We start from the raw sequence: 20,753 nt of genomic DNA on the forward strand, positions 1-20,753 counted from the left end.
ACCAACTAGACCTCCCGAAGGAGCTGTCAGACGTCCATGACGTGTTCCACGTCTCACAGTTAAGAAAATGTGTGAGCAACCCAGAAAAGCATGTACCTCATGAGGACATTGATATGCAACCAGATCTCACCTACAGAGAAAGGCCAGTAAAGATTCTAGAAGAGTCTGAACGGAGGACCCGTCAGAAAACGACAAAGTTTTTCAGGGTTCAGTGGAGCAACCACACTGAGGATGAAGCCACATGGGAAAGGGAAGATTTCCTCCAGGCAGAGTATCCATATCTATTTGAGGATCAGCAGAAATCTCGAGGACGAGATTTTTCCTAAGGGGGTAGGTGTTGTGACACCCAAGTTTTTATTTGGATTTTTCAAAAGGTTTTTAATTGACTTGAGGGGAGTGATCAAAATTTTTTCTTCAAGAGAACTCACACTCTCAAATATTTTTCTTTATGGCACAAGTTTTATTTGGACCCACCCAAGATCTGTCTTTGGTCTTGGAGGTTCTTGCTTTTCATTTGGACTCAAGACAAAATGTTTTTCATTTGGGGAAAATAACTTTTGAAAATCTTTTTGGAAATGCACTATGGCTTTTGGAAAACTCCTTTGCCACTTTCAACAATTCCTTCTTGCCATGGCCTTAGTGCAAATCCCCTCTCCTAACCTTTTCCTCACCTTTGGATCATGATTTGCATCAAATCCAGCAAGTTGAACCTCCCCATGTGAGTATTTCCATTTATATTCTATTCAAATAAATTTCTGCCTTCTTTCCTAGCACTTGGAGATTTGCAAAGGAACTCCACTTTCTGTCCTGATTCTTGCCCCCAAACCTTTTCCCCCTCCTAGTCCCTTGAACCCTCAACCTAGAACCATGAAGATCCACTGGTCTTCAGTTCAAAATTTTCAAACTACACCTGCTGCAAGTTTGGACCAGATTTGTCAAATTTGGTGAAATTCATTCAAAACCTTCTCCAAAAATTCCAAGTAAAATCAGGCAGCCTTTGGGTGCATTGAGTGGTCACCTCACCAAGTTACAGCTCCAGAAAAATTTATCTCATAGCCAAAACCTTCTGTCGGACACCTGCAGTGCACTGTCTATGTCAAGTTCAGAAAGTTCAGAGATTCGGTCAGTGGCTGCTGTCGTTTTCTTCAGAGGAGGACGTCGATCTCGCCAGTGCCACCGCGTCGCCTTGCTCCTCGTCCCCTCCCTCTTGTTCCTGCACCGCACGAACGCCTAGCGCCTTGCGGGCGTCGGCGACGAGCAGCAGAAGGTGCGCCGCCCCGTGACCGACGCCGGCGGCGGCTTTGCGGACGCCAGCGGGAGACACGGCGCAGACGACGCCACCCAGCGCCGCCCAAACCACCGGAGCCCGCCGCGTGGCCTTCCACTCCCCCGAATGCGCTGCCGCTCTCGTTGTGAACCGCAGGGCGCGGAGCGCGCTCTCTGCCGTTGTTGAGCCCGCGCGGTCACCTCACCGTGGACCGACGCCATTACGCCAAGACCGACCCCGTTTAGCTGTGAAACGACTCCAGTAACCTCCACTGATGCTGCCTGGCCGCTCAAACCACCTGCCAATCCACTGCTCCGCCGTAATCGCTCGCCGGAGATTCTCCGTTCACGGCCACCCCGTCGATCTGCCTATAAATAGAGGCCCCGAGCTTCAACTCGAGCGCCCACCATCCCTGCACTCCCCCTAGAGCAAGCCTAGCCACTGGTAGAGCCCCGAGGAGGTCTCCTTCCTCGACTCCGGCCGCCGCGACCCGCCACGGGATCCAGCCCGATTCGCCCCCGTGTGTGCTCCTCCGCCTCCATTCTCTTGCCAGTAGCTTCACCTTGCATCCCTCGTTCTGACCCGCGCCTCAATTTGTAGCTTGCAGCCCTCCACCGGAGTTCCCCATCCTCACCCGAGCCGCCGTCCGCCGGAGATAGTGTCGCCGTCGACGTGGTGCTCCCCGTTGGACGAGTCCACCACCCACCGACGCGGAAGAAGACGCTGAAGCTCTTGGTACCCTCCGTTTCTCCTAACTCGCCGTGGTTCGACGCCGGCGTCCACCGCAGTCTTCGGGCGCCGGCGAGCTTTTTAAACCTGACAGGTGGACCCCGCCTGTCAGCCTCTATTCTATTCTCCTTCGAACCGTTTTCTGTTGGCGCCTTCGGGCAAATACGTTTTCTCCTTTGCGCTTGCGCATTCCCAACCGAAGCGTTTTCTGTTTTCTCAGTTAAAACCCTGGAACTTTTCTGTTTCATTACAGATAAGTCCCTGGACAGAAACCTTTATAACTTTTTAATAAAAAGGAATTTTTGAGTGATTCTTTTTCTGACAATCTTCAAATTTTGTCTAGTTTTTTATGGGATTTATTTGAAAATTATTTGGAAAAGTTTCTGTGCAAGTGTTGGTTTTCACGTTAGTACCCGTTTCGTGATTGCCGTAGGTTCCGGAAGAGGTGAAGGAGCCGCGTACTTCGCCGAGCTAGACTCCGACTTCTCCGAACCAGGCAAGCATGTTTTGAACATTTGATATGACAGGTGTTTTACATGTTCACGTGAGAGTTTGTGCGTGGCACATGAGTGTCGGTAAATACCTCGTTGCTTGTAAGGCAACGACCCGGTTGTTCCAAAGTCGCGATGATCTCTGATGAGAGATGGCCTAATCATGTGGTGACATGAAGGGCAGCAAGGTGGTACTGTTGTAGCATACCAGCCTTGCGTCATCCGACTTTCTCCGACGTTAACGTGGTTGGAGCCACGTTATCGTTCCTTTCCTGCATGTTCCAAAGTTGCGATGATCTCTGATGAGAGATGGCCTAATCATGTGGTGACATGAAGGGCAGCAAGGTGGTACTGTTGTAGCATACCAGCCTTGCGTCATCCGACTTTCTCCGACATTAACGTGGTGGTTGGAGCCACGTTACCATTCTTTCCCCTTTCCGTGCTACCACATGTCTCATTGCCAGGATGCGGTTTAGTAAGTTGGTAACCTCTTTCCGTGTACACACCAAACAGAGAGGCCGGGAAGATGGTACCTTGGCCCAGGATTAAAGCCAGTCATCCGATCAGGGGGCATGGGTGTTTCCGGTTGGGACCGAGAGGGGGGGCACCCCCTTAGAGCGCGCGTATAGAAATTTGATCCCATGCTACGCGAGGTTGTAGCCTCCCCGTCTCAAGGTTTTTCTTGAATGTTGCCGAGGGTGATCCCTGGCTTCGGATGGTTGAATTGGGTGTGTACTGGTTAGACGTGTTCCTTCCAAAACACCGTAGACGGAACTAGTCCCCGAGACTACTGAAATCCGTTGGCTGTGGTTAAGTACAAACTCTGCAGAGTCAATTCTTTCCAAATCATCGTATCCATGATCAAGTAGTGTAAACATTACATCCATATCTATCCGTGTGAAAAACTTGTCCCCGGTGAACAAGCTCAAGTGGTAAATCCAGTTTTATTGTTATTCCTGTGGATGGACTAACTTTATATTTGTTGCATGCTTGTGATAATTTATGTTCCCGAACGATTGTATTATTGAGCTGTGATATAAGCCCTTTATGTGACGTCGCGCAGACGTCCGACTGTGGCGTGTACTTGTTTCTTACTTTAAATATAAGCCCTTTATGTGATGTCGCACAGACGTCCGACTGTGGCATGCACTGTCTTTATTTTCTGTTGCAAGCCCTTTATGTGGTGTCGCCTCGACGCCCGACTGTGGCCTTATTATTCCGCATTTTCCGCTCGAGAAGTCTTTCAGACACTCGTTTGGCACCCGCATTATTATTCCGCATTTTCCGCTCGAGGAGTCTTTCAGACACTCGTTTGGCACCTGTATTATTATTCCGCATTTTCCGCTCGAGGAGTCTTTCAGACACTCGTTTGGCACCAGTATTACTATTCTGCAGTTTCCGCTCGAGGCGTCATTTAGACCCTCGCTTGGCACCCAGTATTTATTATCTCTATGTCTGATCGCACTGGTTAACTTGTTCATGTGCTTCATGTTTACATTTGTTATACCTTATGTCCGAACTGTCTTGCGAGTACTTTCATAGTACTCACCTGGCTTGTTGATTTGGTCAGATGTTGACGAAGGCGATCTCTTGGATGAAGAGTTTGATAGCGCGTCCGATGCCTAGAGGAGTCCCAGTCAGTCCTGCGCGATCCCGGATATTGGTCACTTGTATTGTATACGCTTCCGCCACCCGCAATAAGTCTTCTCGAGCCTCACTCCGACGCTCGATGAGTTGTAGTCTTCTGGAATCATATCACTCGCTTCGCGATGATATTTTCACCACCGTTATTATCGTGAGTTAGTAGTTTGCCACCCTATCCGCCGTCTTGTTTTAGCGGCGTGCATGTAATAAATTGTTGGGCAGTCTCTGCTCAACCTTGTATTATATTTAGTACTCCTGGTATTTTTCTTCTGTGACCGAGATATTGTCTACCAGTGAGAAGGAATTCTTCCTCGCTGGTCCGTAAAAGGGATTGGTCTCTCAATAATTATTTTATTGAAAAACCGGTCGTGACAACAGGGTGACGAGAGGAGAGGGCGAGGCAGAGGAGAGAGCTGGATCGAGCCGGTTTCTATCGGCGGACCGGCACTGTAGCACCGTTACACGGCGTCAGCTCGCGGCCGTGACGTCGACAAGACAGGGTCCCACCTGTCATAATAGTGCTTAAACTGCCCGAACAGGAGGTTTGGTGCTTTCTGCAAAAGATTAGAAAAAAATCAGTGTTTTCTGCAGCAAAAACGTAGAAGAATGTTTTCTGCAAACCTAAGCTGAAATGTGATGGTTTTCTGCAATTCACTCGCAGAGGCCGCTGGATCACAACCACGACAACTCGCCAAGAGCGCCGCCGATGAACATGCCAGCAAGGAAGCAGGCCGACGTGATCAGAGATGCAACGCACCAGTGAGATAGAACCATTGGTGGTCATGCATGTCGAGGACATGGAGCTAGCATGGTTGGCGTGGCCGTGGCAGGGCCACAAAAACCTTGTGGTGCTCCACAGATGGAGAGCAACACCGTTCAGGAGATCAGGGTGCGGCATCCGCCGGAGTGGAGGGAGACGTCGCAATGGAGGAAACCGAGATGGCTCACCGATAAGGTCTTCATTAGGGTCAGGTCATCGATGGCGTGGGGAGGGGCAGGGGATCAGATCTGTGGTGGAGAGGGTGGATGGTGTGGCCGGCGGTGAGGTGTGAAGGCAGCATGGCTGCGTAATCCGAGAGTACGCCGGTCGTGGGGTTGCAGCGAGGTCAGGGGAGGTACATGCAAGGTACTCCCTCCGTTCCTAAATCTAAGTCTTTTTAAATATTCCATTACAAACTACATACGGATGTATATAGACATATTTTAGAGTGTAGATTTATTCATTTTACTCCGTATCTAGATTATAGTAGAATCTCTAAAAAGACTTATAGTATTTACGAACGAAGGGAGTATAAGGGAGAGGAGCGGGATATGGTCAATAAACATACGAGTAATTAGGATGCGTGATATACGGGTGGTTTAGCAGCAGGCCAAAACGGTGATATCTCAACCGTGAGATTAAGCTAGAATTGATGGAATTGGAGTGGTCTGACGTCTGCTTCTAATTAGACTACTGACCAAAAGTGTTTCCCTTAGTTCGTGGGCGACAAGGTTAGCTACAGTACAGACTGATTTTGTAATGACTAATTAAGATGTACTAATTGAACAACTTGAATGTGCCTGAAAATTATGAGCTCCGGCTCAGTTGTGTGGGGCCGAGCGTGTTGGCAGTCATTTTGCCGGCCCGTGGCCTTTTTTTTTAAACTCATCAAACACTTTTAGTTAACATCCCACATGGGATCTCGTCTAAAACAACACGCAAAATAAAGTCTGGTGGCATTAGGCGCCACACGGAATTTAATTTATTTGACACAACTTCCCTAGCTACTAAGTGAGCTGCTAAATTAGCCTCACGTCTAAACCACGACACCTTCCATCTCTCTCGTGATGCTAGATGCTGCTTCACTTCCTCGATGATCGGTCGCAGTGGCGATAAATCTTTATCCTTGCTTTGGAGCTTGCATACAATCTCTCGGCAGTCCGTTTCAATGTGTAAGCTGGATATGTCGAGTTCACCTGCCATCACAGCTGCCTCTCTGCAAGCCAGCAGCTCTACTCTCGCTGGGTTGTTGCACATTGGAAAAAAGTGACCTGCTGCACTCAAATATGCACCCTCATGATTCCGGAATACCACTTCGGTGCCACCAGCATCGCCTACCCTCGTTGTAGCACCATCTACGTTGGCCTTCACCCACCCCTTCTCTGGTGGTCTCCATTTCTCCTTAACCCCAGTTCTGACTTGCTTGAACTTCCGGCCGTGAATAGACTGCCATTCCTCCATTAGATGGAACACCCTCCTCGCGATTGCATCTGCGTCCTCAATTCTCTGACCCTCTCGTGCGTTGTTCCTTGCTAACCAGAGCGCATATGCCCCCTGAACAAGGACAACACGTTTGTCATCCGATGCGTTCGCGAACCACGATAGAAGCCATTTCGACAAAGCACTCTGGGAGCTGACTGACTCCGATGGGATCGCCACCGGCCCCTCAATTCCTAATGCATTATCTTCCAAAACTTTGCTGAATGGTAGCAGCCCCAAAACCTGTGGTAATTTGTTTCCTCTCTACCGCAAGCCGTACAAAAGACTCATGCCTTAATTTTCCTCCTAAGTAGCTCCGACCCCACTGCTAGTCCGTTTCGGATCAGCCTCCACATATGCATTTTGACCTTGCCTGGTGCGATTGTATCCCACAGGTTCAGCCATGATTTGTGATCAGCCATCGAAGTAGATGATTCTGGCCGGCCCGGACGGAGTCTCTTCTGGCTCATCCGCAAGTGATAAGCCGACCGTACTGTAAAAACTCCATTCTTGGTATAATTCCAAGCCTGATAGTCCTCCATCCCCGGCCCAACCATCGGGATTTGCATGATCTCAGTCGCCTCATCAGGGGGTAACATTGCCTGCGCCTTGTTTACGTCCCATGCAGAACCATTTGCTTCAAAGAGGTCACTCACTCGTGTTATCCCGTGACCTGTCCCATGAATTTGGTACATATTGCAACGAGTTCCAGTTTGCGTCATACTAAGGAGATGGCTCGGGGAACATTTGCTACGTCGAGTGAAGGAATCCAGTCGATCCAACGGCTCGCGAGGCGGTTTACGGCAGCGTAAAATCAGTCGGTTTAGAACAAGCGTTTTCCATAATTAAAACTATAAAATAAGAGTCAAAATATCTGGAAGTTTTTTCTTCAAACATGAATTAACATTTTTTTTTGAGGATCAAAATTGCCGCTTTATTTAATCGTAGGCGTTCGGAATCTCATTCTTGTCAAAAGTTTAGCCAAGGAACATCTTCGGTGGTCAATGAAAAAAAATGGTACTATAAAAGGGTTATTATTCACATTATTTGGACTTGCAATTTTGTTTTCTTTCTTTGCCAAGAATACCACTAGTCATTTCTCCACGAAATTTTTCACGAGTACTACACTAGTCCATGTTCATTGCCAAAAAAAACGGTAACTTTTTGACTCTTTTTCTAGATTGTTTTCCAATTCGGGTGCATTGGGCCTGATCCACGCATGAGAGTACATACAGAAAACATCGTCTGCTTCTCACTCAACCAGGAAAGACACATAAAGGCATCTTCAACAGCGACCCGTAAATTTTCTCCCGCATCCGTCTGCAGACAGAGGGACCAGTCCGCGGACACGAATGCGGGAGGCCGCCATCCAACCATGACAACAATTCAAACTAAGCAGACAAAATTCATTCAAAAACGGTCGGATTTCATATAAACATAACGTATTTCATTACATGCCAGACTCTGGAAGTATAACTAATTAACTTAATCTATGATCGCCAGCCCTAGCTCCCCGTGTCCGATCATGAGCCCCGCAAACTAATGCTTCGTCTTCTCAAATTCCGCCTCGGCACTCTTCAACTCCGCCACCGAAGCCCCACGAACTGAAGTTGTCCGCCCCCACGTCATCACCAAGCGATTAATCGGCCACCGATGCTCAACCCACCAAGCTTGGCATCGACAGAAGAGGAGTGGTCAGAGCGTCGGTGACCTACCGTACACTACTCTTCCTCGCTGCCGGCGACGCCCGCAGACGTGCCAGCTACGTGGTCGTCGTGGCTGGGCGTGGCCTCGGCAGAGCCGGCGATGTCGTCCTCATCGTCGGTCTCGCCGAACACCGGGTCCACTGCCTCATTGCACTCCTTGTAGCATTTGTCTTTGATTTGCGTGAGAAAACGCGTCCAGGCCAAGCTACGGACTGATACAGGCCCATGATGGATGGCTTCTGCGGTCCAGACGCAAACCGATGCGGAAGGTGGACAGCACTCGGTTCCAGCAAAAAAACGATAGTAAATAGACATCTACCCGGTGCAGAGATGTATCAATGCAAGAGGTAATGCAACTCAAATTCAAAAAGTATGAAACGACAACTTCGACTAAGACAGCTTCAGCTAGAAATAGGGAAGACACAACACATCTCAGTTTCAGCACATAATTAATACAGTACTCCTTCCGTCCCATAATACAAGAACATTTTTTACACTAGACTAATGTAAAAAACGTTCTTATATTATGAGACGGAAGGAGTAGGTAATAAGTAGACATCCATCCAGTGCCAAGTAGGCATGTATCCAGTGCAAGATCAAGTAATCCAACTCAAATTTGAACACTAAACACGACAGCTTTATGGTGGCAGAGTCGACCAAGTCACCTTCAGCAAGATAGAGGCATGCTCAAGCATTATTTGTCGACGTGCACATCCATGGATGTCTGCTTTGAAGCGACAATAACGTTCCAGATCATCATTTTTAAAGCCTTTCTGACCTACCTTGAGCTTCAAATGCATCCAACCATCCATCTCTACGGCAATCACATGCCTTTTTGTTAGGACACATGACTCACCAATAATATCATGAAACAGCTCAATTCCCTGACGGACCCCACCGACAATGACAAACGAACTGAGAGATAAACTGAATCCACCCTGCACTTCTGATATGATAACATCTATTGTCGCCTCCACTGCATTGACAACGCGTGCTAAAGTGATGTCAACAGCACCATAATCGCCATTAATGCGATTCATGAATGGAACAGAAGGTGTGGTTACTTCACTGAAGTCTGTTGCACCATCAATTAATTGTAGATCATCTTCTTCTTGCTCTCCGTTCTTGACCCTCATGTCATACTCGACTAGAACAACACAGGTCATTGTGATGCCCCTCTTAGGGCCAGTCATCTCAATGAGAGAACCCTGGAAAACTATTATTATTATTTGCTATTAGCTCACAGTAAAAAGTAAAGACTTGCCTAAAGCATGTAAATTCTGAACTCACCTACAAACAAAAGTCGGTTGCACATGAAACTTAATTAATCATGCACGAATAATAAACAATAATCATGCCTAATGCATGCAAGGATAACACCATCTTTGTATAATGCTAGTAAGATGCCCATGCTACGCTACGGAACTACATTAAGTATGGAGTCAAAATTAGTCCATCTAGGGTTTTAAAGTGATACGGTATTCCTCCACATCTTTGGCTTGGCTGAGACTCCTAAAAGTTTAGGAGCGGGGGTAGAACTGATGCTGCAGGCCAGGACCTCCTAGTCAAATCTAGGGGGAGGGGAGGGGGGGAGGACGGACAAGATTCTGTCCTGAATGTATTTTGTGGCACATCCGCACGTGTGAGTGCTGCAGGCCAGGATCATCATGCAAGAGGTCCACACAAGATTCAGTCCTGAATGTATTTTGTGGCACATCCGCACATGCGAGCAGAATGTGTACATGTGTGGACTCATGCATGTGTATTTATATCAAGGCCTGTGTCTAGGGTGGTCAAGGAAAAGTACCAACTAAAGAACCTAATGTTGTCTTGAAAATTCATTGTGTCGGCATCTGAGCTCGATTAGAGCCTCGAGAGTTCTATGATACTTTCTTATAGCAAACTAAACTGTCGCAAATAACCATCATCCATCTTTGGTTCACTCCATGGTGATTGGTGATGGTTCCCTCCCCTCAACATGTACACTTTCTGTCGGTGTAGAATCCAGCAAACCACTCGATAGAGTATCTCGTGTTGTATTGCTTATGGGGTGTACAAAGTACAATGGTGTATCGAGGGATAGATTGTATGGTCCCTATGGACTAGTCCGGCCTTGGCTTATAAGGGGCACTCCATGGTGATTGGTGATGGTTCCCTCCCCTCAACATGTACACTTTATGTCGGTGTAGAATACAGCAAACCACTTGATAGAGTATCTCGTGTTGTATTGCTTATGGGGTGTACAAAGTACAATGGTGTATCGAGGGATAAATTGTATGGTCCCTATGGACTAGTCCGGCCTTGGCTTATAAGGCCTTGTACAATGGGAGATGCTTAGGGTCGTGCTTAGAAAAATAAACCGGATTTTTCTGAAGCACCGGTGCCTATTTCTATAGGAGAGACGCTTAGTTAAGCGTCTATCCTGTACAAATAAGCACCGGTGCTTAAGAAATCCTGATTTATTTCTCTAAGCACCTCTCCTAAGCACCTCCCCATTGTACAAGGCCTAAGAGGCACTGAGGCTAGGGTTACACATTTCCTAGTCGGCTAAGGCGGTGGAAGAGTCCTCGTGGAACGCCGGCTTCCTTGTCTATTGCCAACTTCCGAATCCTTCTTTAGCCCACAGGACGGGGCCGTGTAGCATCCTAGGGGTCCTTGGGGCGGCCCGCGGGGACAACTTCGGATATCGTGAGGCACCACTATGCCATATCAATGTCACTTTATATCCAACACATATATGAACTTATTAGCCATTTCAGGACCCCTCAATAATATATTTCAAATTCTCAAAATTGTTCTGTTGTTGTTTAGATAAAAAATACATATTCAGTTTTTAGTTGTTCAAAGAACCCAATCAAGATATTCTATAGTAACTCAGGGTAGCAACTAATGATTTGTTCTATTATTGTTTGTAAAATATTACTCACTCAGTAAAGAAACATAAGACCGTTTAGATTACTAAAGTGATCTAAACGCTCTTATATTTCTTTACCGAGGGAGTACTTCTCAAGTTTCACTGAAATTCCCCTCTTACAAAAATTCCCACTCCCATCAGTTGACCATTAGCTAACTGCCAAGAGACAGTTCAAAAGGTGATTTTGCCTATGACCATGAGAGGCATAGCCAGCGGGTATTTCTTGGTGAACCATGGCCACCTAGAACTTGGTGGTTTTTTGGTATTCATATTGGTTTTTGGTTAATTTTGTATTACTCGTGTGATGTGAAAAACAATTTTTTGGAGGTGGTACACTATATAAAATTTTCCTAGCTCCACCCTTGTTTGCCATACCTAGTGATAATTTTGCCGAATGATGTACTCATTATGGAATTAGTTTCATTCCAGATTTTTTACATGATTACGAGGCAAAATTCTTAATTAATTTCAAACTGGAAATGCAAAATATAGTATTGATTTTATCTTGCAAAACAAACAAAAATCCTGACTTTCTGAACACCAACTCAAGGTGATGATTTACTGCTGCGTTTACTTCTGTTTTGTGCTTGAAATTGGCCCTTAATTGATCTAAACAAAGAGTTCAGGCGGTATCACTATAATAGTCAATGGTATCTTGGTAGCGCTGCTGCTGTGGGATCTTTTCACGCTTGGTGGTTTTGGTGGTTGCTATTAGAGGTTTTCATTGCACGGGCGACATATAATTCTGGCATGTGTCAAAATTCTACTTGTCTAGGAAAGACATGGTACTATGTGGTATTCTTTCTACTTCTTAAATACAAACTGGTAGTGCATACATGAATGAGGCCCACCGCTGGGAGAGGTTTTCTTGCATGTCCCCCTTCTGTCCCCTACATGCCCACCACTTGATGGCCTCGGTCTCGCATCTCTTGCCACTCCGGCGAGCTATGCGAGGCGAGAACGGGCGGCATCGGAGTGAGGAACGAAGATAGCGGTAACGAAAGAAACATCAGCCATAGCTGCATATGTTCAACACGGCGATGACAACTACCCAATCAAAACTAGGCGACATCACTAGCATCTCAGCCTGAGAAAAGAAATGGCGGCACTGGCAGGACGGACGAAGACGATGGCAAGCATCTATGCAAAGCGAGTCCGGCAGCACCTCAGCCACATCTAGGCAGCCCCGATGGCATATCAGACAAAGGGGAAAACCGACCATCGTGCACAAAACAGAGCTACGATGCACTGCCGCTCCTCTTAACCCAATCTTCTTCTTGCACTGCGCGACAACAAAGAGTCCGGGAGCGGCGCCACTACCTGTTGCTCCATCCTGCACATGCCTTGAGGTCTGCACATATCGCAGGTAAGAGGTAACCTCATCCTTTGTCACGGCTGGACTTGCAGCCCCTACGTTCAAGGCCTCCGGGGGGCCTATACATGAACAAGCACTCCGCTCGCGAAGGTGAAGCGAAACGCCACGAGGCCCTGAAGGGAGCTCGAGCGTAACCTTCACGCATAGCATGTGCTCATCGCACGGACAACAACGACCAAGGCCAACATGCAAGACTCCATGGAGCGGGCGTTCGCGCTCAACGCCACCTACCCACTGCCTCTAACGTTGTCGAGCTTGCTCTCTAGTGGCCCTGCCGTCTGACCCGTGATGGTCGCCCTGCTCCCCGACGTCGTCGAGCCCATGCCACAGCTCCACGCCAAGCCGGCTCCCCTTTGGTAAGCACTCCCCGCTCAGGATGCACTGTTAGTCATCGTCCAGATTGGACGCGCCCCTTCTCCACTTCATGCACTTCTTACTATCGCATGTGGAGCTGTTGTTGCAGGGGAGCAGTGCTATCCACGGGAAGTATGACAGCCACAGTGCCCCTCTGATGCATCATCTTGAGGTCGCTAGCTATGGCATTGACAAAGTAGCAACTATCAATGGGGTCGTCAGCGAGGTTGTGGTAGAGAAATTGAAGCTTCCACTAGAGATATGATGGCAGGCAACGGCAATTGAAGAATGGGGGTGATCGTCGGAGCACCACGATTGGGGAACAACAGAGGCGAATTGAATAGTGAAGCAACGGGATTTTTTATTTCGGTTACAGGAGGAGGCGAGGAAGCTCCATGTGGAAAGGAGGCAGCGGGCGACGACTCGTACGCTACATCTGAAGTTCGAATCCAGCATTAGAATTTTTTATTTCGGTTACAGTATGCCCCACACGTAAGGGTATGGGGAGAGTGGGTGGACTCACCACCAACTCAACAAAAGTAGTAAAGGTCCTCCAAGACAAGTATTTTTATGCTAAGATCGACAAAGTGGAGCCCATACGGCCAACACCTCAAATGTTTGAGTAAAGATAACATCGCAACAATCATGCAAGAAGGATTCTGTAGTTCAAGGGCTAAGGTATTTGTCGTGTTCAGATCACGAGTTTTGCTTCAGTACACCCTCCTAAAAAAGTTTGCATGAATCTTAGAGTTACTTAAAAAGGGTATTCTCATACATTCATGATCAACTAATTATGATCCCTATATTCCTTTAATGGATCATACAAGAGATCAAAATAATCTTTTTTTTATTAAAGAGGTAACTTCTAATCTTCACCTTTAATCTGCATCTAAATCTGTAAACTTTTCTAGGTGGGGTGTACCGAAGCAAAACTCTTAGATTATTTGTCATAAGATGCATTTGAGGTTAAAAAAAGAGAATATTAATGGTCCACAATTATCACACTCGACTTTCCTTAAATACCCAATGTTTCCTAACATATCACTCGATTTCACATCTATTCAATAGGTAATCTTTTTTCTCAATAATTGTCATTCCACATTATAAATCTACGCTTCATATCATAGTCACTAGATAAACCACAAGGAAGAAAATATTCATCCAAACACCAACATGTTACGAAATAAGTACAATGCAAATTAAGCAAAAAATCAATTAGAAGAAAACTAAGGACACAATTAGAAGTACTTTCATTATATATATACTAATCCATAACAGATAGAGAGATAAAATGGGTTATACAATTCCACCTTGCATCTCCAACTTCTACAAGTGGAAAAAGTTGGTTGTAGCATGCCATGTGCCGAAATTAAGCATAAACTACAAAAGAAAAAATGAAATAATTGTGTTTAGGTTTAAGATGTGCACCTGTCGCACCGTAAAGGAATTGTCCCTGCTATGATTGACAATGTAATTAAGTGAGTTATCCAGAAAATCCCGTGCTGCTATATATCCATATAATTGTATCGAACTTGTGTGGTTGGGAACTTTAGCCAATTTTAGTGAGAAAATTTGCATCATGTCAGATACAAAATGAAGACAACACCTTCTCCGATCAGGAAAGCAATCAACAGGATCTGATAACATCATTGGCTCCAATTGTGCTTCATTCAAAAATTAGACCATAAATGGTATAATTATGATTTATAGATAGAAACTTATATTAAATAGAGAAAATGTCTAATAAAAAATTATATGGAAAACAATAGAAGAAATAGACCAATCAAATATCATCACAGAATTAGTGTACAAAGAAATGTGTTTAAAAGAAGGTTGAACTTGTATTTAATAGAATTCTCCAAAACAATCCATTATCCGCAACTCATAATTTCTTAATCTACATTTGCATTTGTACAAAAACACAAGATTACATTAGACTTATTCATGTGATTTACAAAGAAAAAACTTATATTGCTAAGAAAAAAAAGCTAATACAATAAAAATAAAAATAATAAAAAATTAGCCCAATTCCGACGTTGATGAAAATCAAGATTGTTATAATGCCAAGACTAGTAAACACATACAAAGCTAAAATACACTATTTATGTGAGACATATTCATTCATGTGATTTAGAAAAACAATATAATTCTATTACAAAATATAATACTTTGCAAAAAATAATAGAAAACTATGAATTCTCCCCAATTTCAACATTTCTTAAAACTACAACAATTACAATACCAACAATAATTATTACATACGGAGTTTATAACTAAATTACTGAGCAGACAAATCTTAACATTGACCATGCATCCTTTATGTGTTCATTAACCATACAGTATAATTATTGAATACACAGCTAAATATATTCTATTTACATGAGACTTATTCATTAACCATATACACACTAATTAGTACTCACATGCAAATCTTATAATCAAACATACATGCATTATGCAATAATCGACCAAAAAACATCTAAAAAATGAATCTATTTGACAAAGCAAAAAAGATTCTTATAATAACAGTAGTCCATACATAGCTAAACATATTACGGGAGACATATTAATTCATCAATTTAATGTGACCAGAAAGTACTACAATATATAATACTCCCTCTGTCCCATATGAGTTGACGCTCAAACGATTTCAACTGAGGAAGTAGTACATAAAAATATATATACTTTTATGAATTTTCTCCAAGTCGAAAATTTGTTAATAATAAGGATGGCCACATTCTATAATACCAACACAAATGATTACATTTAAATATATAGCTAAACATATTCTATATAGCCAGCCATTTTACCTTACGATATTAGAAAGTAATGCTCACACATAAATCTTATAGTTGACCATTTATCCTTCATTTGATTGAGCCACAAACTTCTAATCGATGTGTCATCAAATTTGTCAAATATGAGCAATACAGGAAAGAGATTTGCATCACTTACTCTCAGCACGGTTTTTAACACGACATACGTCGAGACAAGAGTTCTTGTATATAGACCCGTCGCGATGGCTACTATTTTTAATTACAGTGGCCGCTGATACATTGCCTTTCATGGTTTCCTTCCTCGTTTTTGCTCTAGCTTTCCCTTTGGTGATACCAACTTGTTCGTCCGGATCGCCCGGAGTATGACCAGAGGTGCAGAAAAAATCGCTGAGATAAGGAAGGTGGCTGGGCCGATTCAGCTTAACCCGTTTTATTTGGCCATGTAGTATGTTCCTTGCCATCAACAAGGATTCATCAGAAGATCTACATCAAAGACAAATATTTGAATCCGACTCAAATAAGATACACACATGCTATCTGATATGCAGGATAGAAATCAACAGAAATTTAATTCCCACTACTAATAAAAAAACAAATATAAATTCAGTTGCCACCGACTATGGGTGGGTGAGGGTGTATAATATAACCAGCAATAAGAGCTGCCCGAATACGATTTCAAACGCCCAAAATTGAACGTTGGTCTCGATAAAGAACCAAAAATCTCCACAACTTAAAAACGCACCGGGAACCAGGATACAGATTCCGCCATGAGTGGAGCATCTCGTTGCGCAAGTTCGGGAGGCCACCACCAAGGAGGAGGATGAGGTGCGCTGAGAGGTTAACAACCCAGCTGCTTAGGGCATTCCCGGAAGAAGTAGTCCTAGACGTCAGATATCCAACGGGAGCAATCTCAGCCATCTGTGACTTGAATGTTTACGATACGCTGAACTGCACCTTTTCCGTGGCTGCCAAAGGGCCGCGTCGGATTTTGGCCCACGTCGCAGCGGTTTGTAAATGTAAAAACTACGTGAATGCTGTATCCTGCTTATAGCGAGTATATAGAATCCTACTCGTCTGAAGGCGCCCGCCCGCATATAGGGCCAGCTCGCTCGCTTGTTTCACGTACCTTTCTTTTCCTTTTGGTTTTCTTCTTGCGTGGTTTTTTTTTTGGGGGGGGGGGGGGGGGGGGGGGGGGGGGTGTTCTGTTTTTCTTTCTTTTTTGTGGTTTTTATGTTTTTCCACGGTTTTCTTCATTTCTTTCATGTTTTTTGTTTCGGTTTTCCCTTATCTCGGTTTTTACTGGTTTGTTCGCTTTTCTATCTTTTGACGTCATCCTTTTTACATACACAACCAACATTTTTTATATACATTAAAAACATTTATATATACATGTTTAATATTTTCAAAATATATGGTTAACATTTTTGAAAATTTATATTTTGACGTATATTTTTTTCCATACATGATTTTCGTTTTTTATACTGCAGGAACATTTTTACATAAACTTTTGACATTTCTTTAACATAATTTAAAATGTTTAGAACCAATATTTTTTATGTATAATTTTTCCATAAATATTATACATTTTTTATACATCAGGAACATTTTATATATACATGTGTAACATTTTCCAAATACATGATTAACATATTTTAAAACACTTTTTTATGCCTGATTTTCCCATATAAATTGTATATTTTTTGCATGCATTAGGAACATTTTCTACATACGTGTTTAACATTTTCCAACTACATGATTAACATTTTTGAATTTTTTTACTTTTCTTCTCCTTTTTTCATATACATTGGACATTTTCTTATACATGTTTAAAGTTCTTCAAATACATGAATAAATTTTTTATAAAACATATATTTTTATGTCTACTTTTTTCATAAACATTGTACATTTTTCTGTATACATCAGGAACATTTCTTATATAAATGTTTAACATTTCCCAAATACATGATTAACAAAAAAAATTAAATCTTGTCTACTTTCTGCATAAACATTGTACATTATTCATATACAATAGAAACATTTTTCTATACAAGTTTGACATTTCTCAGATGTTCGATTAGCATTTTAAACTTTTATATGTAAAGTGATTTTTATAATATATATATATATATATATATATATATATATATATATATATATATATATATATATATATATATACATATACATATATTCGAAATATTTTGAAATACAAGAAAAGGTAAACATAAAGCAAAAAACGAATTAAAAGTGAAATAAGCAAAAGAAAAAAAAGTTGAAGGCCTTAGGCCCACGCTGGCCCAGCCCAATCAGACAGTCGCTTGAGGCGAGATTTCCTGTTGTCTCGCATCAAACGGGACATAGATGTGCCGTGAAAAATAATGGAACGAAGCAACTAGCCGACATGTATCCCCGCGGGCCCAAAATTACGGTTTTAACCCCTTGATGAAAGATTATCATGATTTGATATTGGTTTAAATTTTTGCCTAGATGTGACCATATTGGGTACCGCCAATGCGATTGGCGATAGGTTTACATGCGGTACCGTTAGGGTCAACGGTTGTAAGGCCCTGGTCAATGTTTCTGTGCCGTCCCGAATCGCGCTAACGTGGCAAACTGCCTAGCACTGTAGTCAAAGGTCGTAGCCCTTCATATCTTACCGCCAAGTATGGTGATGGTAGAACCCTGAAGAGGTGAGTGGGAGCCCTTGGGTGGACCACGCACCCACCCATTCCCGCAATCTTCTTCCTCGAGAGCTATTGCCCTTCCACCTTTCTCTCTCCCATGCAAACCCCACCCAAAGCCCTCGCAAATTGGTGTCATTTGCCTGGTGAATCAGGAACATTTTCCTCACTTGAGGTAACCTCTCTCATCCCTCACGATTTGGTTGGTTGGTGATGAAGTCAAATCCAGGAGATCTCGAGTAGGGGATCCCGAGATGGTAGCCTTGGTGCGATGGTAGCAGAGACATGAGTTTTACCCATGTTCGGGCTCTCTCAAAGAGATAATACCCTATATCATGCTTTGATTGTATTGATTGAGGGAGCACATAGCACATGTTGGTCTACCACGAGATCATGTTTGTATGAGAGTTGTTGTCTATGGTATAACCCCTCAGCTTATATAGACATCGGGGTACCTAGGGTTTCCATAGGTCAATTACATCTAAGGATAAACGTGTCGCAGACGACCTCTAAGTCTTGGATTATGCGCCAAGTCTTTGGGAGATATCCACTTTGGCGCTCCAAGGCCCTATTAGTGTGGCCTACCGGTTGTTCATCTTTGGGGTCCTCGGCCCGACCTATATCCTTGGGAGCTGACGTGGCAAAAAACCCTAATCCATGACACAACTACCACGCAATGAAAGAACCACTCACAAACCCAGCCGACGCATCCGGCTAGCGTGAATTTTCTGTATTTCTCGATGAACATGCTAACAAACAGAGCTAAATACAGCTTCATGGACGTGTGCGTGGTCACGAGGGGCTGCCTAATAGGCCATGCCTATGTATGCTCGGATGCAAACCTCGACACTTGACAAAGCATACAAGGATTGTGCTTATTCGACACAAGTTCCTTGAAAAGCAAAAAATCCTTCAAAATAGCTCACCTACATTTTCGGTTGTATTAGTTGCTTCGGTACTTAACTACATCTCGTCTCTTCAAATAGTTCTCTAAACTTCCATCTTATTCCAAATTATTCACTTAGCTTCGGAGTTGCAGTTGGTCTATGTGCAATACAACCAAAAATCATTGGCCACTGGAACACAATTCTTAGGCCCCCGCGAGGAGAACCCAATGTCCAGGTCAACAGGAAGGCCGATTGTCTGTACTAAAACCGGCAAACCTCGGGGTAGGGGGTCCCGAGCTGTGGATCTTGGATCTATGGGTAACAGGGGACTAAGGAGATAGTATTTACCCAGGTTCAGTCCCTCTCGAAGAGGTAATACCCTACGTGCTGCTTTGATTCTATTGATGATTATGTATAGAGTACAAGCTTGATCTACCTCGAGATCGTAAGCTGTGTTCTATCCCTAGGGCTAGGTTGTTGTAATTGTGACCGTCCTCTCTATGGACCAAACCCCGCAGCTTATATAGATGTTGGGGGTACCTACGGTTACACATGGTTGGTTGCCAAACTAGGGATGAACATGATGGGAAACAAAGCATGAAAATAAAAAAATCCTACGAACAGTCAAGATCTAATCTAGGAGATGCATAGCAATGAAAGGCGAGTGTGTCTACATACCCTTGTAGACCGAAAGCGGAAGTGTATATAACGCGGCTGATGTAGTCGTACTCTTCGCGATCCAACCCGATCTAGCATCAAACGGACGACATGATACGTCTCCAACGTCTCTATAATTTTTTATTGTTCCATGCTATTATAGTATCAATCTTTGACGTTTTATATACATTTACAAGCAATTATATATCTTTTTTTGGGACTAACCCATTAACTTAGTGCCCAGTGTCAGCTGTTGATTTTTGCCTGTTTTTGGTTTTCCAGAATATCAGTATTAATCGAAGTCCAAATGCCATGAAAGTTTTTGAAGATTTTTTTGGACATAGAAGAACCTGGAAGCTTTGTGATGAGGACATCAATACCACTGTTACACCCACAACCCCTGCTGCTATACATACTGGACCAATTACTAGAGCTCGCGCATGCCAATTGAATTACCAGGTACTTTGGTTTCTTGGTAACAATTCCAATGTTCATGAGAAAATGATGCTGCCTAAATTGGATACATTTGTGTTGATTACCAATGAAGGGCCTAGCATGGACAAGAGGGATGGACACTGGAGCAGGATCAAGCATGGAGATGAAGGCGCGCGCGAGGGGAACCATAACGACGTTTTTATTGCAGATTTTAGCACTTTGAAGCCTCCTTGATGACATACAAGGACATGGACAAAATATACAAGATGCCCTTTCAAAATTTCATCCATATATTATTTTAGGTGCTCCGCCACCTTATTTTTTGGCCAAGCCCATGTAATTTTGAAATACAACTTCCTGCTGTTTTTAGAGTCTGTATGTGTGGGAAAACAAAAATTAGTGTTGGTTTCGGACCCCTTATCCAAGGGGTCATGAAATCCCCACCCCTATTCCTCCATATATACAGCCCTTAGGGCGTCGTTTAGACTTTCGGTTTTTTTTGGATTAAAAGTTCGCCACAGCTACAACTTCGCGTACTTTGTTTGTGTTCAACGACCAGACCAAAGACGTCACAGAACCCCACCTTGATCAATAAAG

At 43.8% G+C, this 20,753-nt stretch overlaps 1 protein-coding gene across 1 annotated transcript; it reads right to left on the bottom strand.

Annotated features, from left to right (window-relative positions):
- Window positions 1–8,714: 8,714 nt before the first annotated feature.
- On the bottom strand, window positions 8,715–16,141 carry LOC109759310 (uncharacterized). The gene is made up of 2 exons (XM_040393546.1): window positions 14,148–16,141; window positions 8,715–9,284 (listed from the first exon to the last, which is right to left on the bottom strand). The coding sequence occupies exons 1-2, from the start codon at window positions 14,367–14,369 to the stop codon at window positions 8,715–8,717; spliced, it is 792 nt and encodes a 263-aa protein (XP_040249480.1). The 5' UTR covers window positions 14,370–16,141.
- Window positions 16,142–20,753: the final 4,612 nt, after the last annotated feature.

The sequence above is a fragment of the Aegilops tauschii genome, chromosome 6, assembly GCF_002575655.3.
Source record: "Aegilops tauschii subsp. strangulata cultivar AL8/78 chromosome 6, Aet v6.0, whole genome shotgun sequence".
Classification (NCBI taxonomy): Eukaryota; Viridiplantae; Streptophyta; class Magnoliopsida; order Poales; family Poaceae; genus Aegilops; species Aegilops tauschii.